Source organism: Cervus elaphus, chromosome 22 (genome assembly GCF_910594005.1).
Source record: "Cervus elaphus chromosome 22, mCerEla1.1, whole genome shotgun sequence".
In the NCBI taxonomy this organism is placed as follows: domain Eukaryota; kingdom Metazoa; phylum Chordata; class Mammalia; order Artiodactyla; family Cervidae; genus Cervus; species Cervus elaphus.
Genome location: NC_057836.1, coordinates 16,377,929 through 16,403,401, shown reverse-complemented (window position 1 = coordinate 16,403,401; position 25,473 = coordinate 16,377,929). Strand labels below are relative to the sequence as shown.

Below are 25,473 nucleotides of genomic sequence, written 5' to 3'. Positions count from 1 at the left end.
TCTTTTAACTATATTTTTCCAACTTTTTAATCCACACTCCAATATCATACATTGCACAAAAGTTCATGTTTGAATGGCAATATAACTTTAATGTCAAACAGAACCATTTCTTTGCAGTATGCATGGGTGCTCAGTCACTCAGTCGTGTCCAACTCTTTTCGACCCCACAGACTGTAGCCCACCAGGCTCCTCTGTCCATAGAATATTCCAGGCAAGAATATTGAAGCCAGTTGCCACTTCCAACTCCAGGGGATCTTCCTGACCCAGGGATTGAACCTGCGTCTCTTGTGTCTCCTGCATTGGCAGGTAGATTCTTTATTCCTACGCCACCTGGGAAGCCCATTTCTTTGCAGAGACATGTGTAAAACAGGGCCCATGAGATTCTATGCACAGGGTAATTTAACAAAGCAATTACATGCCCACTGACATGAAATCTGTCTGGGCAGTCATGGGAACTCATTGAAGGAGTTCTGTCCAGCAGCCTTTTAAAAATGGGGTTCGGTCTTCAAAAAGGAAATGGCATTTCAGCTCGACCTTAAAAGGCATGGAAGATTCTAGTCAGGTGGAGATGGAAAGGGAAACTTTTCAACAACAAAGGGTAATGAGCATGTATGTGGAGAGTAGGAAAAGTGAGGAAGACCTGAGGAACAGCAAGCAGTCCAGCTTGGCTGGGACACCAGAGGTTCCATAAAGGAGCCGCAGAGGAAAGCATGATTGAGTCTTCAGGGGACAGGGATGGAGGGGGCGGGGTGTGATGTGACAGAGTGAGCTGGCAGGACAAGCATCTTTACAGACCTGCAGGCCTAGGTGCAGGTTTCTAAAATTAATTAAGATTAAATTTGGGGATTTCCCTGGCCATCCAGTGATTAAGCACACATGCACTAAAATAATTGCAGCCACAAAATAATTATAATAAGATTAAATAATGTGCCAACTCTTTCACCATCGACTAGTTACTAAGCTTTAGCCTTCCTTTTCCTCATGTTCCCAAAGGCCAATTTGAGTAAAGAATTGAGGTTAAGAGTTAAACGCTGTATCTGATACACATTTTTAAATTGTATTTAATTAATAACAAGCAGCAATATTTTGAAACAGAATACAGGATTGACCAGCATTTTTTAAAATGATATAGTCGTCGAAGAGCTTGCCTATTTCTAGAGACCTGCCTAGGCAGACCCTTCGCTCTCATTCTGCTCTGGCCAAGTGTGAGAAAGAAGCGTTGTTCTGGGGAAGCTCTGAGGACCAGGTGAGATGGACTGTATCAATCCTTGGCCAAGCCTGACCCAGGATAGTTTTAAATAATTGTTCTCTCCTTTCCCTCAGTAGATATTCATCTCTTTCCTTTCTAGGGAGACTCCAAGTGTGGTCTTGGGACCAGCAGCATCAGACCTGCTAGGAACTTGTTAAGCAACCAGGTTCTCAGGAGGGACTAAATGAGAGACTCTCAGGATGAGGCCCAGTGATCCGTGTTTTAACAGCTCTCCATGTTATACACTTCCCCACTTGTCTGAGGACTGCGGGCTTAATGTGTGGCTTCAAGTCCCTTTTTTGTAACAGTTGATGTCCCCCATAGTACCTTAAACTTGTACCCTACGATCTTTGGGATAAACAAAATGCTCTCAGATTCTTTATAGCTTAGGTTTCCCCATTTGCTAACATCTCCAAATATTATTATTATTACTGAATCATAGGATTAATGTACTAATGACATTATTATATCATTATCATCTCTTGTCAGATAGATAAGCTCTGATTTCTTATCAAATAAGAAAGCTCTTTGATGACTATATTATTTTTTTAAATGCAGGTAAGTTTTGTATTCTGTTTCAAACTATTGCCGCTTGTTATGAATTAAATATAATTTTAAAAATTATTTATCAGATACAGTGCTTAACTCATTACCTCATCTTTAGTAAAATTTTAGGTCTTTAGGAACATGAGATATCTGATAATCTGTCTATTATCAGATAGGTAATAGAGATGATAATCTTTCCAGGCCTTCTGTTGTGACCTGTAGCTCTAACAAAAATTAGATGCCCTCATGCAATTCTAAGTGATTTGTCCTCCTGAAGCAGAGAGTTTTTAAGGTGGGGGCTGAAGGGTGTTGACATTTCCCCTGCAGTTACTGAAGTCAAGGGCAGGGAGATTTAGGGTCCACCTAAAATTCTCTTTGTGAAGCAATAATAGCTTCCTAGAGACCTCAAAGCTTAAGATTTGTGTATCCCAAAAGGTGCTGTATACATCTTTATTTCTCCCTGTTTTCAAAGCTAGAATGTGGAAGGTGGCAAGTAAGACACGAAAATTAAGGATGAGTAATTTCTGGATAAGGATTTCCTTTTGGCTTAAAATGGATGGTTTTTTATTTTATTTATTTCTTGGCTGCATTTTGCGGCATGTGGGGCATGTGGGATCTTAGTTACCCAACCAGAGATTGAATCCACACCCCCTACATTGGGAGCATGGAGTCTTAACCACTGGACTACCAGGGAAGTCCCTGGATTGCTTTTTAAATCTGAGTTCCTCCCTGTTCAAGCAGTGGCTTTGAACATAAATGAGATTCATGAAACTCTGGACACCCTTAACGAAGGATTCTATCTGAGAACCTCATGTACCATAATTGTTAGCGATAGAGACTTCTGATGGAAATGTCATTGCATTCTAATTGTAGGGACCGTTTGTCAGAAAGCGGAGAGAAGTTCAGGACAAAAGTGATAAGACTCACGTTTTGTTCTTGATTCACATGAAGTCAAGTGGACAATTTAAATACCCCACACCAACCACAGGCTAAGTTTAAATTAAAAATAAAAAGCTTTTGTCAGTTAAAGATGCTTTTCAGTATCAAGTATCTGTCATATTGCTATGGCATTTTGATAAAAAAGCATACATGGTCATACCTGCTACACAAAATTATAAGTGGTAAGATAGTAGTTTTGTAGGCAACTAAGAGCTCACTATTAAAAAAAAGAGAAAGAACTCATGTGAGTATGTTGTGTGCAAATCTGAGGAGGATATGCGATCCCAGAAGGCTGAGCTTGGGTCGCTGTGTATTTGTATGTGCTGTAATGAGAAGTGGCTTCCATGTAGACATGCTCAATGGCTTACAGCCCTTGAGGTTTCCAGTTTCTGCTGTGATAGCGATTCTAAACTCAGATGGACTTGGACACCATTCTGGATTACTGTCCGCAAATATAAAACTTCTGTTTGCCAGCCAGCAAGCAGAGGCTAGCTGGCATAGTGCCCTTTAAGGCTCCCATGGTATATACCTCAGGCTCTGGTGGAAAAGATTGATTATAGTTGGAATACAATATACATGTATATTAAAATTAAGAATATTCAATTAAAAATATTGAACCAGAAGGGCTACTAGAAACCCTCATTCTTTAGCTAAAGAATAATTTGACCCCATGTTTTAGTTCTTCTTTAGTTCTTCTGAAAGAAGGAAACAAAAGCAAAACCTAGGAATTCCTATACAGCATTCGTGCTAAGTCGCTTCAGTGTCCAACTCTGTGCAACCTTATGGACTGTAGCCCCTCAGGCTCCTCTGTCCATGGAGATTCTCCAAGAGAGAATACTGGAGTGGGTATACCATGCCCTCCTCTGGGAGACCTTTCTGACCCAAGGATCGAACCCGCATCTCCTGAGTTTCCAGCATTGGAGGCAGATTCTTTACTGCTGAGCCACCTGGGAAGCCCCCCTAGATAACATGCATTTGTATTATTTATACTAAGAACCTAACAGTAATTATAGGGAGCCAGGTCATCATCTCACCAGAAGCTTCCAACTTCTTCAAGTCTTAATCTCGCTTTGTATTTTTAAGGTATATGTGCTTTTATTACATTCTAAAATACCTAACTTGGGGACTTTCCCTTGGTGGTCCAGGGTTAAGACTCCATACTTCCAATGCAGGGAGTGTAGGTTTGATCCCTGGTTGGGGAACTAAGATCCTGGCATGCCATAGGGTGCAGCCAGAATAAATAAATAAAATACAAAATTTTTAAATAGTTTTTAAAGTTCTTCCCAAATCTTCAAGTAATATTGAGATGCTGATAAAGAAATTGGATTTTTTTTTCAGCATGGATGGTGAGGGATAATGTGAACTTCATCAGAATTTTAAACTTTTTTGCATCAAAGGATACTATAAAGCAAGTGAAAAGAAATGAGAAACAGAAAAGAAAGAGAGAGAGAAAATACTTGTAAATCATTTATCTGGTAAGGGTCTAGTATCCAGAATATATCAAGAATTCTTATAACTAAACAATAAAAAGACAACTCGGTTTAAAAATGGGCAAAGAATACGAATAGACATTTGTCTAAAGAAGACATGCAAATGGCCAATAAGCACGTGGAAAGATGCTCAACATCTTTAGTCTTTGGGAATGCAGATCAAAGTCATAATGACATACCACTTCACACCTGCCAGGATGGCTGTAACCAAAAAAAGGAGTAAACAAATGTTGGTGAAGATGTGGGGAGATTAGAATCCTCATGTGTGGTTGGTTGGTGGGAACGTCAAACAGGGCAGCCCCTGAAAAAAGCAGTTTGGCAGTTTCTCAAAGTTAAGGAGTTATAGTAGGACCCAGCAGTTCCACCCCTAATTATCTACTCAAAAGAGTTGATGTATATGTTCACACAAAAACCTGTATGCACATATTCATCACATTATTATCATTGACAAACAGTGAATGACCCAACTGACAAATAGATAAAATATTAATATTCATAAAATGGAATATTCAGCCGTAAAAAGGAATGAAGTACTGATAACTTCCTACAGCGTGGATGAACTTTGAAAACATGGTGCTGAGCAAAAGAAGCCAGACACAAATGGCCACGTAATGTCTGCTTCCATTTATGTGAGATGCCCAGAATAGGCAAATCCATAAAGACAGAAAGTAGATTGGTGGTTGGTGGGAATGAGAGGAGGGTTGAATTGGGGGTGACGGCTGAGAGGTGTGGGGTTTCTGGTTAGTGTGATAGAGGTATTGGGACATTAGTAGTGGGCGTGGTTGCACAACATTGCGAATGTACTAAAATTCACCAAATCCGCAGACCTGAAGAATAAAGGGTGACTACGTATGCTCACAAAGGTAGAGAAACAGAACCCAACAAATAACCACACCCGTTCAGATTCACAGGTTCAGTTAGAGGGTGCGATGCCTTTTGTCTTTTCTCCTGTTAGAATCCCAGCTGGTTCAGCAAGAGTTTATTGTTTCACTTGCTGGAATACTTGTTGCAAAAAGGAAGTCTCACCTACTTTGTTTGTACTTGCAAGCCTAGATTTGGCAACTCTTCACAGGAGGAAGAAAAACTACCAAGACAAGTTATTTGGGAGGGCTGTGTAAAGCTAATTAGCCATTTGGCTGCCTTGGGGCAGCCACTTGGCAGCCTTGGGGCAACCCCTGGCCAGATCAAGTCACAACAGGAGTGAAGAACTCCAGTTTCTCCACTGAAAACCAGTGTCAGGAATCAAAAGGGGGAAAACAACTCAGGCTGCCACACACTAGTTCAAGACTTTTTGAGAGAGAACCATGAAGTGTAAAAGCCAAGAAGCAGGGAATAGAAGACTTCAGGCCTTTATATCAGGGAAAGAAGAGGAGGAAGCAGTAACACAAGGCACAAAAGAAAGAAAAGAAGTGAGAGGAGGGGCAGACAGGACCGAGCAGAGAAGATGAGTCTGGGGTTCTGCAGGCCTGGCCTCTCTCCCTGACCTGTGCTGAGCCTGTGCTCGCAGCTGGTAGACTTCTCTGTGGTAGACTTCTCTGGTAGGTGACGTCAGCACTCCTTCCCTTCTTGGACTTAAACAGGCATCCTGGGTCTGAAATACTGAGTTGGCCCAAATGTTCGTTCAGGTTTTTCTGTAAGATCTTAGGGCAGAGGATGAGATGGTTGGATGGCATCACTGACTCAATGGACATGAATTTGAACAAACTCCAGGCGATGGTGAAGCACAGGGAAGCCTGGCGTGTTGCAGTCCATGGGGTTGCAAAGAGTCGGACACCACTTAAAGACTGAATGACAATGACAACAAATGCCTAGTTGTGTTGTAGTGGTTGATTTTTTTTTTTTTTTTAATAATCCAGGATTTGTGGGACCTGAAAATTCTCTAATCTTGGTGACTTTCTTTAAGAAAAAGAATTCAAAAATATGTTACACGTTTTATAACAATGTATGACCCCGTGAGCATGTTGCTAGATGTATGATCACGTGAGCACGTTACTAGCTCCCACCTCCACCCCTGCACACACACACACCCACCCAGGCCTTAACAGACCCGTGTAGAGAAAGGGCCTCAGACTGAATGAAGCTGGATGAACTTCGTGGCAAATTGCCTTCTTCCTGGGAGTACTGGGGTCAACTCAGAGCTTTATTTTTGAAACTTGCTATAGACTTAATTTAGTTAAAATCAGATCAAGATGGGTGAAGACCAAAATTTCCCACCCCTAGCTCAAGGCTAGAGGCTTGAGCCTGAGAGTGTATGTCTTAAAACTGGTTAAAAGATCTCACACAGATTTTAAGAAGTTAGGTATAGATATGCTTGTATAAAATATTTGCTCATATGTAAATATTTCTTAAGTGGCCTCAAGGAAGTACATGTTTGATGCTTTTTTATGGATATTTTCTCTTATAATCTGCACAACAGCCTGCAAGATGGCTAGTATTTTCCCTCTTCACTGAAAGAAAAACACACAACCTAAAAATGGCAAGTTAAGTTTTATTCAGGGACTTTACTGAGGAATACAGCCTGGAAGACAGCCTCTTGGATGGCTCTGAGGAAGGCTCCAAAGAGATCAGGGATATATTAATATGTGAATTTTTTTTGCTTGGAAAAAAGCATGTAGTTGAGCTTCAGAGAGGCTTCCCTGTGGCTCAGACAGTAAAGAATCTGCCTGCAGTGCAGGAGACCAGGTTCAATCCCTGGGTCAGGAAGATTCCCCTAGAGAATGCCATGGACAGAGCGGCCTGTAGCAGGCTACGGTCCGTAGGGTCGCAAAGAGTTGAACACGACTAAGTAGCTAACACACACTTTGAGCATCAAAAGATTACTGCCAGTCACAAAAAGCAGACGTCTCAAGTTAATGATTTTAGTGCCTTTCTGTGTTATGTGAAGATGCCAGAATCTGGACTCGTTGAAACTGTCCCTTAGATATACATCTGAACTATCTAGACCAGTATCCAAAGCACAGAATCCTTCCAGTTTTTCTCCATCCTGAAGTTCCCCCTAGGTGCGCCATTGGTGGGCAGCTGCAGTGGCCGCTGGCGTGGTCCTTGAAGAACTGGAATGGGCGGGCCACATTCTTTTCTTTACATCACTACCTTAGACGTGAAGAAATCAAGGTACAAAGAATCTAAGTGATTTGCTCATGCGGCAAAGCAGAATTTCTCAACCAGATTACTCTTCATTCCTGAGTCTAGCTTTGATAATTTGGCTAGAAGTTGGCCACCATGTGGTTCGCTAATTTACAGAGATTTACAATGTGATAAAAAAGCACTCTCTGATTGTAAGCCTCAGGCTGCTATCTTTGCTAGCATTTCTGTGTGTTAACGTGCCTGAGGGTTGGTCAGCCTTTATTGTCCTGTTCCACAAGTCAACAGTGACTAGCAACTAACCTGCTAGCAAACAGCCTTAACATTCTTTCAGTCTATAAATTTTTGTCATAACAAAAAAACTATGTGACCATTTGCACAATCTGTAATAGTACAGAAAAGACTGTAATAGTGCAGACAGACATTCACAAATAGTTCCGAGCATCTGATCAGGCTTGAGGTAGTCCTAAGGGCTGGCCCCTGACCCAGGGTGGCGGGGGTGGAGGGAAGTGGTGCTGACTTTTCCTAGGCTAAGAAGCCAGTGAGTACCTCTTCCCAGTGGGGTCATACAAGGGAATGTGGCTTCAGGGTCAGTCTGTTGTCTGATCATAACATCATAACTTCTCAGCCTCAGCACCAGTTTGCACACACAATTGCCAGCTTGTATCATTGGCGCTAACCTTAACATGGCCTTGCCTGTGAACTGCTAAGAGCCCATGGCTTGAGTGGAACAATAAAAAACTGAGTTTTGATGGGACTTTGGGTGCAATTCAGGTTTAGGTTGTTTGGGTTAAGTGACTGAAAAAACTAATATGTCCTTTTTTTGTTGTTGTTCACACCATTCCACTTGGCTTATGAGATTTTAGTTCCCCAGCCAAGGTTTGAATTTGGGATCTCAGCATTGAGAGCACCAAGTCCTAATCACTGGACCTCCAGGGAATTCCCATTTAAAAAAAAAAAAACAAAAAACTTTTTAACCTTCATAAGAGCCTTTTTCCTTTCTCACAGATAACAGTCATTTACTAGTTTACCCTTAAAATGCCCCTTCTGTTCTTATTCCGAGGACATTTTTATCATTTATACCTGAATTCTATTCTATAGTCATCAAAATGTTTAAGATACTCAGCAGGAGGTCCCTTTCAGAAATGAATTGCACCCTAAGAAGATAGGCAGGGGGCGTCCCCAAGAACTGATGAAGAAAGAAAGAACAAGGAGTACCTAAATTTAGCAGAGATAAAGTTTTCAAATGGTTTTAGATAGGATGATAAGCAGACATGGGCATGCGTGTGTCTGTGAACAGAGAATCAGAGAATAACATAGCCGTAGCTTTAAAAGTGCACAGCTAGTGACTAGTGAGGCTTCCCTGGTGGCTCAGAGGTAACAAATCCACCCGCAATGCAGGAGATGCAGGTTCAGTCCCTGGGTCGGGCAGATCCCCTGGAAAAGGAAATGGCAACCCACTCCAGTGTTCTTGCCTGGAGAATCCCATGGACAGAGGAGCCTGGCGGGCTACAGGCCATGGGGTCAAAACAAGTCAGACATGACTGAGTGCCTGAACAACCACAGTGACTAGTGATGTGTTTGCCGGCCACCGCCAAGGTGCCAGGGCATGTGACAGGAGTATCAGCATAGAAGTCAAGTGATGTGGGTTCTAACTGGGGCTCTGCTCTATTAACCTGAGGCAAGCCAGTTAGCCCCTTTGGGCTTTGCTTTCTTCTCTCTCTAATCAAGGGTTTGGAGTCAGTGATTTATAAAGTTTCATGGGTTCAGAGAATCTGAATCCTATGGATAACCATTCAGCATGTGACTCAGCCTGAGCCGTAGAGGACTGTCGGAGTGGGGCAGGTGTGTTGACACCTTGGCCATACCATCAACAAGGCTTAATCTGCCGAATAGAGACAGGACCATTGTGAACAAATTCCAGAGGTGAGTGTCACCCCACCTCCAGGTCCATAATGTCCCAGTGTTCCCCCAGCTGACAGCGTGGTCAGTAACCAATCAGTTACCTATCACCGCAAAGAGCCAGAGTCACACAGGGCTTCACTCTCCTTCCTATCTCCATTTGTCTTCCTTTCCTCTGTATAGTTCTTCAGTATGAGGAATTTCCGCTTTGGTGAAAGAAAAGAAATGTGAGTGGCAGTTCTTCACAGTGGAAATAATCACGATAAAGCTAGCATGTGGAAATATGTGATAAAAAATAAACTGTCATTACCAGTAAGCCATTAGACGGCCACTTCCCTGGCCATCTGGTGATTAGGACTCTGCACTTCCAGTTAAGGTAGCGCAGGTACTATCCCTGGTTGGGGAGGTAAGATCCCACATGCCACATGGCCAAAGATAAATAAATAATACAAATAAGCCATGTTCAAAAGCAGTCCTGTTTTATAATCTAGTCTGTGATCCTTAGGAAAATTGAACTGAAACTTGATCATGAAAGTTGGCCTTTGCATTGTCCAAAGCAAAATACCCATTATCTGTGGGAACATTTCATAATTTAGAAAAATTTCAGCATTCAGATGATATAAGGCTGGAACAGGTTTTTCCATCCATCTTTTTTAGCTAGAAATTCCAGAGTTTCCATAATTTTGTCAGTGAACTATCCCTAAGAGCAGAGATGGACAGACATAGCCTTTTGGGGGGGATCCACTGTCTTCCATCCCTTTATGTCCAACGATAAGCATGAATTTTGAGTTTGAGATCAGTTTCAGTCATTTTACTCTAAGAAGCCTGTTGACCCTATGAACCAGATCTTCTCACAAGAGGTGAGGGTGAGTTGGCCTGGGCTGGAGGTATGTTACCCCATTGCTGAGGGCCAAGGCAGAAATGGGTAGACCGGAAAAAGAGGTGATGAGCTCAGTTTATTTTTGGCTGCATTGGGTCTTCATTGCTGCACGGGCTTTTCTCGTTGCAGTGAGCGGGTGCTATTCTCTAGTTGCATTTCTCGGTTTCTCATTGCAGTGGCTTCTTTTGTGCAGAGCTTGGGTTCTGGGACTTTCAGGCTTCAGTAGTTATGACACGTAGACTCAGTAGTTGTGGCTCTGGGGCTCTAGAGCACAGGCTCAGTAGTTGTGGCACATGGGCTTAGTTGCTCCATAACATGTGGGATCTTCCTAGCCCAGGAATCAAACCCATATCTCCTGCATTGGCACAGGCAGATTCTTTACCTCTGAGCCACCAGGGAAGTCCAATCCTCTTGATTTTTTTCCCCATTATATCAAATTCTGACTCTGTCTGGTTTTGCAAACCTTCCTGCCCCATCTGGTAGTCAGCCCGGTCTGTGACATGACTGCTCCATGCCCTCTCCTGCCTCTGGGTCTTTAGTACATCATTCTCCCTTGGAACTCCCTTCCCTTGTTTCGTCTCTGCTCATCCTTACTGCTCTGTTCATTATTGACCTCTTGTCTTCTCCAACCTCTACAACATTGGCTTTTCCATCAGTTAGCATTTACACAACATCATTGCTTGGTATTCTTTTCTCTCTAAAATGCTCCTTCAGAGTCTGAAAGCATCTCTTACAAATCTACCATAGTCTCCTTTTGCCTAATGCATTGCTGACCACATAATGGATGCTCAATACATATTTTATTCACTCCCTAGGATACAGAGTATTTGTTCATTCATTCTTTTATTCTCTCATCCATTCAACAAATATTTTTGAGAACTTTCTTGTACCAGGAACTCTATAAGGCACTTGCTGTACAGTGTGGGGGTGGGGGGGGGGGGAGACAAAAATCTTGCCTTCAAAGACCAATAAGTAGAATATACAGCATGTGGAAGAGTAGTAAGTGCCAGGGGAAAATAGGAAAGATGAAGTAGGAAAGAAAAACAGGAAGTGTGCGTTGGTGGCATACAGGGTGGGGCAACGTGTGCAATCTCAAGATACGGGGTCAGGGAAGGCCCCGCAGATAAGGTGACATTTCAGTAAAAACCTGAAGTGCTGGAGGGACTTGAGCTCATCAGTGAAAGAGCATCCCAGGCCAGGAACATATTAATGTGAAGGCTCTAAGGTTTGCACAAGCCTGCCATTCCAGGAAGGGCAGCCCAGAGTCAGAGATGAGTCAGAGCGGTGGGGGAGGGGCGGGCAGCTCCGTCTGGCATTCTGGTTGGACTTCAGCTTCTGCAGAGCAGAGCGTGACTGAAGGCCCTGGGGGAGATGAGTCAGGAGACGACAGTAATAACACAGGCCAGGGATGGCACCCACGTGGACCAGGGGAAGAAGTGGTCAGATTCTGGGTTCACTTTGCAGGTAGAACAGACAGGGTTTGCTGACAGATGGGGTTGCCTGTAGGAGGGGAGGGTATTAGGAGGAGGGGAAGGTGGCAGGGCCTCAGCCTTGCGCCAGCAGAAGGGCTGAGCAGAAGGCTTTGCTGAAATGAGGAAGCCAGGGGAGGAGCAGGCTTGCTGAGAGAGGGACATCAGCAGTTGAGTTTGAGGCCTATTACGTCTGAGGTGTCCGTTAGGTGGGTGCCGACTCCACATGGCACATGAGTGTGAAGTTCGGCGGAGAGCCTCGACGGGAGGGGGACATACAGGAGCCGTCGGCACTCACGGTGTTTGAAGCCAGGTGACTGGTGGAGGTCGCTGGGCATGCCTCTGTTAAAGGAGAGGTTGATCCCATCTCACACTACTGAGCATCTGATATGGACCAGGTTGAAATATGAGCCAGGACCTAGATACTCTATTAGTGAAACTGAGGACCAAAAGCAGTAACTCATCAACCAGCCTAAGGGGACAGCTAGTAAGTAGCAGAACTGGGATTCAGGCTGTCAAATCTCATCTTAACCTCAGAGTTGGTGTTCTTCTAACCATCCAGTGCCTTAATTTAACCGTACGTTACATTTTAGAAAAAGTGCTCTTGGCAAGCCAGAGTCAGTATCTTTCTAAAATAAATAGACAATGACTCTCCTTTTAAAGTGAAGATGAGAAGCAAATCCCTCAGTCATTTGATTGTCACATGGAATGAAGATTAGATTCAGAACCCCTGATACCACTTTCATCAGAATTTCTCAGATAAGACCTAGTTTATAGACACCCTCTATGTGAATCTGCATGTGTGTGTGTGTGACTTTGTGACTGCTTACAATATTTTAGGCTGTGCTGACTACTTTATATGCATTATCCCCTTTAGCCCTTACAATAATCATTGGAGCAGGTCCTGTCCCCATTTTACAGATGAGGAAACTTACACTCAAACTGGTATTAAGTGTCAATTACTGTAGGTCAACCCATCAGAAAATGAAGTACACAGGATAGCATGCTATGGGAGATCCAAAGACACAGAAGGACTTTAGGAAAAGACATTGTGAACGTGTGATAGTTTTTTTTTTTTTTAATATGGAATGCTTCACAAATTTGCGTGTCATCCTTGCACAGGGGCCATGCTAATCTTCTCTGTATCGTTCCAATTTTTTTTTTTTTTTTAGTATATGTGCTGCCGAAGCGAGCACGTGTGATAGTTTTAATTCGGAACAGAAGTATAAGGAATGGCAACATGTATTACATAATGATTTTGCCAAATGAGTCTTTGTCCTAAGCACCATGTATTTAAGGCATGAGTCCAAAGCGCAGGGTCATGAATTAATTGTGGTCTACAGTAACCCTAAAGAAGGAGACACTTGAACTGAGTGTTTTTCAAGAATGGGTAGGACTTCACTTGGTTAGAGGAGTGGTTGAAGAAGGTGTCCCACCCAAAGAGACTGGTATGAGTGAAGGTCTAGAGATGAAAGATATAAGACATGTTTTGTTTGGTTTTTTGGGGGGGCTGTTGTGGTTTTGTGTGTTTGGCTGGATTTTTCTTTTTTTGGCCACACCACATTACATGTGGGATCTTAGTTCCCTGACCAGGGATTGAACCCTGGAGGGCCCTCGGCAGTGAGAGCGCAGAGTCCTAACCTGTGGACCACTGTGGAATTCCTGACACAAGGCATGTTTGAGCAGAAACTAGCATATCAGTTAGCTGGAGGAAGACGGTGGAGGCTTTGCCCAGAAATGTAGTTTAGAAGGTAGATCTTAAAAAAAAAAAAGAAGGTAGATCTTGAATCTTGGACTTGGGAGCTGGTGCTGTGTGGAGTGGTCAGGTCGAGTCACTGATGGCTTCTGAGCAGGAGTGGCAGAGAGAGCCCCCTGGTGGAGGATGTCAGAGGAGGCAGCTACAGGCAGAGATGAGGTCGTGGCAAGACTTGAAGCGGGAGCACTTGAGGGCCTTCCCTGCGGATGTAACGTGGGAAAGAAGGGGATGCGATGGTGGCGAGAGACTTTGGAAAGGAGGAAGCAACAGGATTTGGTGGGGGAAATCCATGGCAGTCCTTATGGCTGAGAACTCTGGACTTCCACTGCAGGGAGCATGAGTTCAATCCCTAGTTGGGGAACTAAGATCCTGCAAGGCTTGTGGTGCGGCCAAAACAAAAACAAGCCAGGATTTGGTGATTAGATATGGGCACTGAGGAGAAAGGGAAGAGGCAGAGACAACTTCACGCCTTTGAATGTCGCTGTGTGGCCCAGAGAGCAGTAACATTAATCAACAAAAGAAGAAGCTAAGAGAAGCCTGAATCAGGGGAAAGCCCATGTCTTATTTACACAGAGATAGAGATGGTACAAGATATCAAACTGAAAATGCCCCGCCAGGAAGTAGGAAATGTGGAACTGAAACCTGAGAGGTCAGGATTAAAGATGTGAGGTTGTCTTTGGCATAAAGATCACGTTAAGTTACATGAGAGTAGATGGGCTGTCCAATGAGATGGTGTAGAGAGCATAGCAGAGGGTTGGGACTGACTGGAGGTCAGCCATGTTTAGGAGTCGGAAGAAAAAGCCTTCAGTGAAAGAGGCAAAGGAGAGGTTGGTGCAATTTGTCACCACCCTTTGACAAATCAAAGCTCAAAGCAAGTGGAGAGTAAGAGTGAACATTTAGGGATTTTCACAGCAGTTCGATAGTGCCACATCATCCAAGCCCATGACTTTGTACTTTCCTGAAGTATCGCTTCGCAGCAGATGGGAAATTTTAAAAACTGATCTGTACCACCAACCGAGAAGTGCTGCTCAGCAGCCAAATGAGCCAAACAGTCTGCTCCTAGGTACATACCCAAGAGGACGGAAAACATGCACCGTGCAAAAAGTGATACAGGAATCTTCACAGCAGCCTTCTGCTTAATATCCCCAAAGTGGAAACAACCAAGATGTCCATCAACTGATGGCTAGATGAATGAAGTATGATCTGTCCAAACGAAGGAATGTTATTCAGCCATAAAAAAATAATGGAGTACTGCTACATGGTACAGCGTAAGTGAACCTCAGAAACAGGGCGCTGAGTGAAAGAAGCTAGGTACAAAAGTCCATGTGTGGTGGGACTCCGCTTTTATGAAATACCCAGAACAGGCAAGTCTGTAGAGTCAGAAAGTGACTTTGTCACCAGGGTCTGTAGAGTGACCACTAACAGGGATGGGGTTTCTTGGGGGCGGGGAGCAGGGGGTGAAAACATGCTGGAATTTAGACATTCCAGTGGGGACATTATACAACCTTATGAATGTACTAAAAACCACTGCATTCTACACTCTGATGAATTTGATGGTGTGTGAAATACATCTCAATAGAATAAGAAAAAAAGAGGAAACTGATCATCTCAAAACCAAGGACAGAGAAACTTTCCAAAAAAAGAAAATACAGAAGGAGGGACTTCCCTAGTGGTCCAGTGGCTAAGACTCTGCCCTCCTGGTCAGGGGGCCCGGGTTCAATCCCTGGTCAGGGAACTAGATCCCACATGCTGAAACTGAGACTCAGTGCCACCAAATAAATAAATTTTAAAAAAAAAGAAGGAGCAGTTGAGGAAAGGAGGGAGGAAGAAAAGCCTGTTGATTTAGGGTGCTTTAACCCGGAAGATTAAGCCAAAACACCATTCCGTGTCAGCATTTCTCCAAGTGTAGTCCATGAACTCCTATGGGTCCCTGAGAACTTTAAAGTTATTTTCAGAATAAAATTAAAATGTTATTTGCTTTTGTCATTGGCACTTGACAGTGCAGAAGCAATGGTGGGTAAAACTCTGCTGGTCCCTAAGCATGAGTGAAGGTGAGGACACCAAACTGAACCAGCATACCCTACATTCTTCACCACCATGCAGTCGGTCGAGAAAGGGCAGATCCAGGACTTCCCTGGCAATGCAGTGGTTAAGAATCCACCTTCCAGTGTAGGGCACACAGGCTTGATCTCTGGTCCAGAAACTGAGATCCCACATGCCTGGGGGCAGCTAAGCCCATGTGACACAAGTAGAGAAGGACTCGAGCCGCAACTACTAAGTCCAAGTGCCACAGCAAAGATCCAATGCTGCCAAAAAATAAATGCTAAAAAAAACAAGGCGGGGGGTGCACAAATCCATCCACTGTCCACTCATTGGAAAAGACCCTGATGCTGGGAAAGATTGAGGGCAGGAGGAGAAGGAGGAGCAACAGAGGATGAGATGGTTGGATGGCATCACTGACTCAATGGACATGAATTTGAACAAACTCCAGGAGATAGTGAAGGACAGGGAAGCCTGGCGTGCTGCAGTCCATGGGGTCGCAAAGAGTCAGATACAACTGAGCAACTGAACAACAACCAAAGAGTGTCCTGGATGAAGCATAAAATCTCAACCCTGAGTACATGTCTTTTTAACATTCTGTTTGAAGAACTGAGACACGTGCATGGAATACCCTCTGTCCCAAAGTAGAAGTGTCTCAAAGCAAAGCACCTGTGCCCTGGCTCAAACTGCACGTTGAATTGACAGCTTCTCTTACACAGAAGACCATTTTCACGTGAAAAAATGACTGATAGACAAACTGGTTGTTTAGACTGGGCATTTGGCAGATAGCTTCTTGGAAATGTGCAAAGTGAGCCTGTCACTTCAAGGAACATTACTGACAGTGTTTGTAATTAGTGATAAATTTCAACTTTCAAGTGAAAATTTGAATTTTGCAAAACTTATATTTGCTACCATGAGCTAGACAACTTCCCATTTTATAAAGACTTCTCTGCTGAAAATCAATGGTAATACTAAGAAATGTGATTTTTTTTTTTTTTTTGGGATATTGTATTATAAGGATGTCTCAAGATTTGAAAGATCTCCCTAACTCAGTGAACCAATATTTTCCCAATGACCAATGCACACTGTTAAAAACCCAGGCCTGGCTAATATCTATTTATAGCTCATGAGAGACCTGTGGATTTTAATGTAACAGTGTGAAAAGCTCATTGATATGATTTCAGATTCCGTGTTACAACTAACCTTTAAGAAACTACTTATTTGCTGAGTTTTGATTTTCTGTATGTTATCAAAGACAGAATATCCAAAATTACCTGTAAAGGCTATTAAGATTCTCTTTCCAGCTGTATATCTTTGTGAAGCCAGATTTTTTTTCATATATTTTGGCCTAAATGACATATTACAACAAACTGAATTCAGAAGCAGTTTTGAGCATCCAGCCTTCTTCTATTTAGCCAAGGCCAGATATTTGTTAAAAAAAAAATCCCATTCTTTTCATTAAGTGGTTTTGTTTTTATTTAAATGGTTAACTTAGAAAATATAGCTGTTTTCATTAAGAGTACATTATTTATATTAATGTGTAATAGGTTTATTTTTTTTTCATGAATTAATAATTTTAAAACTTTTAATTTTTTTTTCTTTTGCCTGTGCCGCATGGCATATGGGATCTTAGTTCCCCAAACATGGATCCAACCTATGGCCCCTGCAGTGGAAGGCTTTTAAGAGTATAAAGTGATGCTAATTAACAAGGACCTCCTGTATAGCACAGGAAGATATATTTAATATCTTATATTAATAATAACCTATAATGGGAAAGAATCTAAAAAAGAATATATATACATACACACACATATATATAACTGAATCAGTTTGTGTATACCTGAAGCTAACACAACATTGTAAATTAACTCTATTTCAGTTTTTTTTTAATGATTTTTAAAACAGCAGTGCTGAGACCAAAATGTTTGACAGCCACTAATGTATATGTGCTAAGGGTGTCCTCTGAACTCTTGGTGTGGTGTTGGAGGTGGTTGTCTTCTTTTTGGTAAAACCAGTGTCAATACCTGGCTAAGACAACACACAGCAGTTCTAGTTCTGTCTTCTTCCTCACACCTGCCAAAACATGCTCTGTTTTCTCTTCATCAAGGTCACATGAACCATTGCCTGATCAAATGGGGTCATATCATATTCCCACAGAGCCCAGAAATAGCGATATGGGATGAGAGACAAAGAAATTCATCAGACTTGAATGAAAGCAGTCCATTTCTATTTCTTCACATGGAACTTCAGGACCTTTTAGGATTAATGAGTAATTTCACAAGTCTTAGATCTCAGAGAGGGAGGAACTCCACTAGCGATCTCAGTTAATAGATCCAAGTTTCTGACTCAAGACAGCAGTGGGGCCTGAGGAGACATCCAGCGACGAGCTGGGGAGACCAGCGGGGTACACACACTCCATGTTGTAACTACTGGGATCCTTGAAGGCAATGGTCCCCAACTTTTTTTGACACAGGGAGCAGTTTCCTGGAAGACAGTTTTCTCCAAAGACCAAGACAGTGAGGGGTAGAGGATGGTTTCAGGCTGACTCAAGCACATTACATTTATTGTGTGTTTAATTTCCATTAATACTATCATTGCATCAGCTCCACCTCAGATCCTTGGATCCCGGAGGTTGGGGACCCCTGCCTGAAAGGGCCAAGTGCAGTGCCTCCCAGCAGTCCGCTGTAGGGTGTAGGCATAGTGAGTGCCCTCCAGTCTGCTCTTGGCCTATACCCATTCTTGCTTGGGAATCCCGGGTTTAGGGTGCAGATTTGATCTTCAGCCTTCATCCACTGATAAGTTTCTGCAGGGTCCTCCTTTATTATTTTTTTAATATTTATTTATTTGGCTGTGCCGGGTTTTAGTTGTGGCATGCAATCTCTTAGTTGCTGCTTGTGGAATCTAGTTCCCGGACCAGGGATCGAACCCAGGCCCCCTGAATTGGGAGCACAGAATCTTAGCCACTGGATCACCAGGGAAGTCCCCAGGGTCCCCCTTTAAGCAAACAATCAAATAGAAGAAACTGTTCCAGTGTGGCGGCCACACAAGCTCTAAAAAGCCTCCAGACCGGATTTAGAGAGCAAACCTCTGCCTATTGGGTGCCATTCAGGGAAAACAGCAGCCCCTGGTCGTCGAGCTCAGGGTTTTCTCCCCAGGACCTGCCCTGCACGAGGGTTTAGGAAGGCAGAGCTCCTCAGCCCCGGCTGCCCATTAGGGCCACCCAGACCTAACTGCAGACTGACGGGCGGGTGTGCGGGTGGGAGCTGCTTCTGTTGGTTTATTTTAGAGATTCTTCAGGTGACTGCAGCCACTGTATCAAGCGTCGGCTCCCACACAGCAGCACTGAGACTCAGAAGCAGCTTGTAGGATGACACCCGCCCCCCAAACAGCACATCCCCAGTAGGATGAAGGGCAGCCAGGCTCGGAAGCCTGCCGAGCTGAGCAGCAGCGGGGAGCAGGGTACCGTGTTGACAACCAGCTCCGGGTTGTCACAGCAACTCGCCCAGCACAGCTCCTTCCTCCCCTTGGCGGCTTCCAGAGCCTGGAGGCTCCGCTGTTCTCTCTGATGATCTTCCTGTCCTTGGTAACCTGGCCTGCTGCGCTCTTTTTCTTTTTCTCCCAATTATTCCATCTCCTTATCGGTACATTTCCTGGTGCGCAGTCAGACTTCACCTGCATGGAACTCCTCACCCAATTCAACGCCCCCCCAAATACACCTGAAAATAGGAGAGAGTGAAAGGGCCTTGAATGCCAGAACAGCTGTTACAAGGGCTGCGCACTAAGTCTGCAAGGAAGACACCAAGGCCCTTGTTCTTGTGTTAGATCTTGTCTGTCTGTTTGTTTTGCACCTTTAAAACAAAGTTAAGACTTCTAAGGCCTGCTGTAAATTAGAAGTAGGAAGAGAGACTATTCTTGGCACTGAAAGATCAAGAAGTGACTGTAGATCCCTGAATAGCAAAGAAAGGGGCAGAAAAGTATGGGAAATAGATATAAGGACTCAGAATGTAGGACAGTGTGGGCACACCCCAATAGGTCCTAAAGCCATCATGCCTTTAGAACAATGACCCAGATCACCAAGAAAATGTCCAGTTATATTCAATTTAAGGAGGCGGCGTGATGTGTGTTGTGTTTTTTAACTTCAAGCATCCCAAATGATGAAGGGTTTCAGTGATTTCAATTGGTTAAAGGTTTTTAACCCTTTAAGTGCTTTAAAGGGTAAACTCTCAGCTGTCCGAAACTTTTTTATGAGTACTCTAGGTAATTAAGATCCACCCTATTTGTTGTTTTTGTTCATTTATGCCCCTATTCCTAAAACATTAAAGACAAAAGATGTAAGGCATTTGGTGTTTACATATACTTTCTAGTACCTGGCTCTGGTTCTTAGCAATACTTGCTGCTAGTCCCACAAGATTTCTGCCCACGCGGTACGTATGAGGCTTGTCGTATTCCTTTACTCATTCATCTGACTGTGAAAGGGTCACAGTTGCCCCCTCCCCTCGACTAGCAGCCCTGCATCACTTCACCTTAGGTAGCTAGAACATAAACCATTCCACGCCACCCCCTCCGTCATTCTGTGCTCCATAAACAGAACGCTTGGCATGTAGTGGGCACATAATAAACATCTGTCGGATGAATGAATGAGCAAATGAGCCAGTCATCCACAGAATTATCTACATCGACTGTTTGCATGAAGCTATATATTTGATAAATATATAGCCCATTATGAGAGCAGCATTCAAAGGACACCAGTAGATCCTGCCACCACGAAGAAGATAAATGACTGATACATTGTTGTGTGAAAAAACTAGGATACATAAGTATACAGGTTGCAATCATAAGTTGTTTTTTTAATTATTATTATTATTTATTTGGCTGTGCTGGATCTTAATTCCAGCACACAGCATCTTTAGTTGCAGCATGTGAGATCTAGTTCCTTGACCAGGGATTGAACCTGGGCCCCCTACATTTGGAACACAGAGTCTTAGCCACTGGACCACCAGAGAAGTCCCTGTGATCATAAGTATAAAAAAAAAAGGTTATGGGAAAAATAACTAGGAGAACATCAGCTAACATATAACATGATTATCCAGTTACTCGTTCACTTAATTCAGCATTTTATGTATGATACTCATCTAAGCCTTGAAGTTAACCAAACTCACAACTATATCACCAGTGATAAACTACCTGCAACTTACAATTGAAAAGTTAAGAATTGCAGGGACTTCCCTGGCAGTCCAGTGGTTAGGACTCCAAGCTTCCACTGCTGGGGGCCTGGGTTCAATCTCTGGTCTGGGAACTAAGATCCCACAAGCCCCGAGGTACAGCCAAAATTGCAAGAATTGCAGCAGCTATAAACCATGACCAACTCAAGAACACTAATTATGCAATGATAGACTGGGTAAAGCATCCTTCCAAAAAACAGGAGGGGCCTCAACTCTCTGCTCAGGCGCTACAGGAGGAACGCTGCCAAGCCTATCGGCCAGATTTCATGATGGTTGATGTGAGGAACCCTGGCTGTGAGTCTGCAGTGAAACAAGGCAACGTGCTGATTTTAGTCCGGGAACACCCAGTGGTGTTGGCCCTTTCCGTCAGCAACCCTTGGCTCTGCATCCTCAGCTCACGGCCATCAAGAGACCCCCTGTAGTTCAGTCGTAACCCTGGGACCATACCCTGAATCATGGCTTCAGAAGACATTTTTCCAGTATACCTAAATGGATTTATTAGCTTGGGCAGTGCCCAGACCTCAAGTGTGTGAGGAGTACCCACCTACTAACTGCCGTGCAACTGTGTATGCTGACAGCAACCCTGTCTGTTGCCAGGGATCATTTGTATTTATCCTCTTAATAATGTGACTGACAATACTCTGCTGGTGATGGAATTATAATAGATCATCAAGGTGTAAAATGGCATTTCTGGGCACAGTTGGGCACCCTCAGTCCCTTATATCATCTAAGAAAAATGCAAGAGAAAGTTCCTAGCAATATTTAATAAGCAGTAAAGGAAACCTCATCATAGGACCTAGTTTGTATTGCCTCAATATAAAATTAATATCTCCCGTGTTAAATTTGTATTTACAAAGAGGCTTCTTTTGATAATTAGGGATGCTGTTGCTGTCTTTGTAGACATCCTTAGTATGCATGTTTTTTTTTTCCTCTCTGGGCTGGGTGTTATGCCAGATCAACTTCCAGAACAAATCTGGGCACCAGCCATGAGTAACCCTCTATTTCTCTTTCTCCCCATCCAGGTTACCCCTTGGCTTTATTTTATCGGCGTTACCTTTTCTACAAGGACAGCTACCTCATCCACCTTTTCCACACCTTTACGGGCCTCTCAATCGCTTATTATAACTTTGGTGAGTGAACTGAGTTAGCACCACAACTATAGGGAGCCTGAGAAGGAACAGACCTGAACAAAACATCCTAGAGGGAATCTGATGGAGAGTGAAGTTGTGATGCTCTGGGAGCAAAGAGAGGGTTTTATGGGCAGGAACACAGCTTAGCTTCTCCTTTCATGTACATTTCTCTCCCAAATAAAAGCATTTTGAGAATGGTTACCCTTACCAGAGGGACTTCCCTGGTGGCTCAGTGGTAACGAACTCGCCTGCCAGTTCAGGGGATGAGGGTTCCATCCCTGGTTCGGGAAGATCCCCTGGAGAAGGAAATGGCAACCCACTGCAGTATTCTTGCCTGGGAAGTCCCATGGACAGAGCCTGGTGGGCTACACTCCATAGGGTCGGTCGCAAAAGAGTTGGACACAACTTAGTGACGAAAACAACAAAACAACCTTTACCAGATGCCATCCACAGAGAGGCACCAGTTTGTCTCTGCTGGGGCTGGAACTGGCCGACAGACCCAAGCAGTACCCCCAGGAGCATCCCTTAGGCCCAACATCCAGAAATACAGGAGCTCCCTGGCAGTCCTGTGTTTTTATACAGTTAATTTCCTTCCCTTCCTCCAAATCAGGAGGCTCCTTAAAAAGAAGAAAGATCCAGATACCAAAGTTTTTTTTTTTCTTCTGTATATATCCTCCTTGTGTTCAGAAGTGTCAGGAAGGGTGGGAAGGTAAGGGCAGTAGGGGGAAAACAGGCAACAACGTGCTGTCTGCTCCACACCCAGGAACCCAGTTCTACCACTCCCTGCTCTGCATCTTGCTGCAGTTCCTCATCCTCCGGCTGATGGGCCGAACTGTCACCGCTGTGCTCACCACCTTCTGCGTCCAGATGGTAAACGTGTCTCTCCCAGGGCAGCTCGGGTCACAGCTGGCCGGGCTGGGGGCAGGGGGAGGACGAGGGTTGGGGTGGAGAAGAAGCCGTGGACTGGGAGATCCACAGCGACCCTCAGCAGCGAGGCTCTGGGTCAGTGTCCAGAGGCCCCGGGAACGTCCCCTGCCGGCTGCCTGCCTCACCGAGGGGTGGCCACTGGCCCTCTGCCCTGGACCCCGCCATCAGGGTTCTTGAGCCTGCTGGGATTAGTGCAGCCATCCGTCCACGAGGGGAGTCCCTCAAAGTCAAGGCGGGAGACCCACTTGGAATGAGCTGCAGGATGTGAGCATCTACATTGTCAGTTTGGGGAAGTCCCCAGCGGTCCCATGGTTGGGGCTCTGAGCTCTCACTGCCGAGGGCCCAGGGGCCCAGGCTCAATCCCTGGTCACGGAGCTGGGATCCCACAGGCCATGCGGTGAGGCCAAAAAAACAAAATTTTTTTTTAACTTTTTAATCCTTTAAATGCTCAGTTTAGCCCTCATTTTGCTGAGAAACCTTGAGGATGTCCGTTTCCCTTTACAGGTTCACTTTCTAGAGCAAGAGAAAGGAAAAAGTGAAAGAATACCTTGGATTTCAGAGCAGGGGGAGATGCACTGTAGTGATGGTGGAATAAATAAATACTCACCCCTCTCCTAGGGCTACCTTCTGGCCGGATATTACAGCACAGCCACCGGCACCTATGACATCAAGTGGACGATGCCACACTGTGTCCTGACCTTGAAGCTGATCGGTGAGTGGTGGGTCCCCTCTGACACCCACGCCCCTCCCATCCTCCTACCCACCCTCGGTCCACAGGCCGCATCGTGTGCCCCCTCCCTCCGCTCCACCCACACCTTCTCTCTCTGCTCAGGTCTGGCCATAGACTACTATGACGGAGGGAAGGATCAGGTAAGTACCCTCCCTCTGCAGAGAGGTGAAGGAGTTTAACCCAAAGGGAGGAGGATGGCTATTATCATCAGGGGTGGGGCCTCCCTCCCGCCCTCGGGCCGGGTGGTATGATCACCATTTCTGACTGCCCAGGTCCAGCTTTTGCTCACAGCCCAGTGATCCAGCCAGCAAGCCCTGGGAAGAGGGCTGCAGCTGGCCGTGGCTGAACTTCCCCCCGACACACCCACTTCCCCCTGAAGCACCGACTCCCCTCCATATTTTCATCCCCTCAAAGAGGTTCTGTTTGCAGAACCCAGTTCAGTGGGGCACCAGGGCGGGGAGCCCTCACACTGGCTCTTGGGGGTCCTGAACTCTTTGTTCTCTTCTTGGCACAGAAATCCTTGTCCTCCGAGCAGCAGATATACGCCATACGGGGTGTCCCCTCCCTGCTGGAAGTCGCCGGCTTCTCCTACTTCTACGGAGCCTTCCTGGTGGGGCCCCAGTTCTCCATGAACCACTACATGAAGCTGGTGCGGGGAGAGCTGACCGACGTCCCAGGGAGGATACCAAACAGGTAATCACCCCCTTCATCAAGACCTCCGTTCAGGCCTCTCACCTGACACAAAGGCGCTTCTGAAGTGACCTCCCAAAGGCCGGCCAGCTGCATTGTCTGCTGTGGCCCAGGCTCTTGCCCTGTGACCAGCGCTGCATGCCTGCTCATGGCGGGGAGTGGGCACTTGTCAGTTTGGGTCACTTCCCACCATCCCTCCCGAACCTGTGGTACAAACATCAAAATACACTTTTATGCCATAGAATTTTGCCTGAAGCAGTCATGTCCCTGCCTTTAAAACCCATTTTCCCAGTTTAAAAAATGTTAATATATCAAAATCTATATATTTCACAGTCCCATGGACTGTAGCCCACCAGGCTCCTCGGTTCATGGGATTCTCCAGGCAAGAACACTGGAGTGGGGTGCATTTCCTTCTCCAGGGGATCTTCCCCACCCAGGGATCAAGCCTGGGTCTCCCACATTTCAGGCAGATTCTTTACCATCTGAGCCACCAAGAATCAGGAAACTGATCAAGTTACCAGGCAGATCCCTTTGCTGAGAACTTTGGCCAGCCTGTGTCTGAGCATCGATCCAGCCAGGAGAGAAGAGAGCAGATCCAAAGCTGAGCTCTGCATCGGGCTTTCAGTCCCCACGTAGCCTGCGTACACCGGGGAGACCCAGAGGTCCGCCGGACCTGAGGGGAAGCACCCAGACTCAGGACTTGCATGCTCCATTCCCCTGCCCAGCTGAGGCAGCGCACGCCCTCAAGAAGAGCAGAGGGAGGGGCCTCTGCCATCACCCGCCATGACCCCGCCTGTCCCTTTCCAGCACCATACCTGCTCTCCGGCGCCTGGCCCTGGGCCTGGTCTACCTAGTGGGCTACACCCTGCTCAGCCCCCACATCACCGAAGACTATCTCCTCAGCGACGACTACCACGTGAGTGCTTCGTCAGCAGCCGCGGCACAGCAGCACCAGACACTCGGTGGCCAGGCCGGGACCCCCGTAGATAGCTGAGAGGTGGGAGCACCACCTACAACTGCCTGTTGGTCTTGCTCTAGATCTGAGAGTTGGCGCCCATCAGCCAGCGCTGCACAACCTCGCGGGCACAGGGCCATGCCGGGTACGCATCGGCACCTCGACCTCCCCCTGCAGCTCAGCTTGGGTTCATTCTCTTTAACAGCCGGGCGACCTGGCCAAGCCCCTCCAGCCCTGGGCAGACGGGCACTAGGAGCCCAGGACCCGGGGAGAGTTGCTGGCTCGGCCCCATTTCCTTCACTGACGATGAATGTGGACGTAAAAGCCCCCAGCACCAGTGTCCCAAGTGCCCCCCACTTTAGGAGAGGAGGTGAGGCCCCGCTGTCTCGGGGCCTCTCCGAGGGGTTCCCCTTGGCCTATTGCAGAGTAGTCAGCCGCATATGTGAGGTAAGACGAGGAAGGGCTCC

General features: G+C 45.3%; 1 protein-coding gene and 1 pseudogene across 1 annotated transcript in view; one reads left to right on the top strand and one right to left on the bottom strand.

Annotated features, from left to right (window-relative positions):
• Window positions 1–25,473, top strand: part of LPCAT3 (lysophosphatidylcholine acyltransferase 3) — a 33,344-nt gene that overhangs the window by 5,732 nt on the left and 2,139 nt on the right. The window contains exons 2-7 of the mRNA XM_043881186.1: window positions 21,597–21,704; window positions 22,468–22,574; window positions 23,250–23,343; window positions 23,464–23,501; window positions 23,876–24,054; window positions 24,859–24,967. Of these exons, the coding sequence (XP_043737121.1) occupies window positions 21,597–21,704; window positions 22,468–22,574; window positions 23,250–23,343; window positions 23,464–23,501; window positions 23,876–24,054; window positions 24,859–24,967 (635 nt within the window). The remainder of the gene's footprint in view (window positions 1–21,596; window positions 21,705–22,467; window positions 22,575–23,249; window positions 23,344–23,463; window positions 23,502–23,875; window positions 24,055–24,858; window positions 24,968–25,473) is intronic.
• Window positions 12,634–12,732, bottom strand: LOC122680888 (annotated as a pseudogene).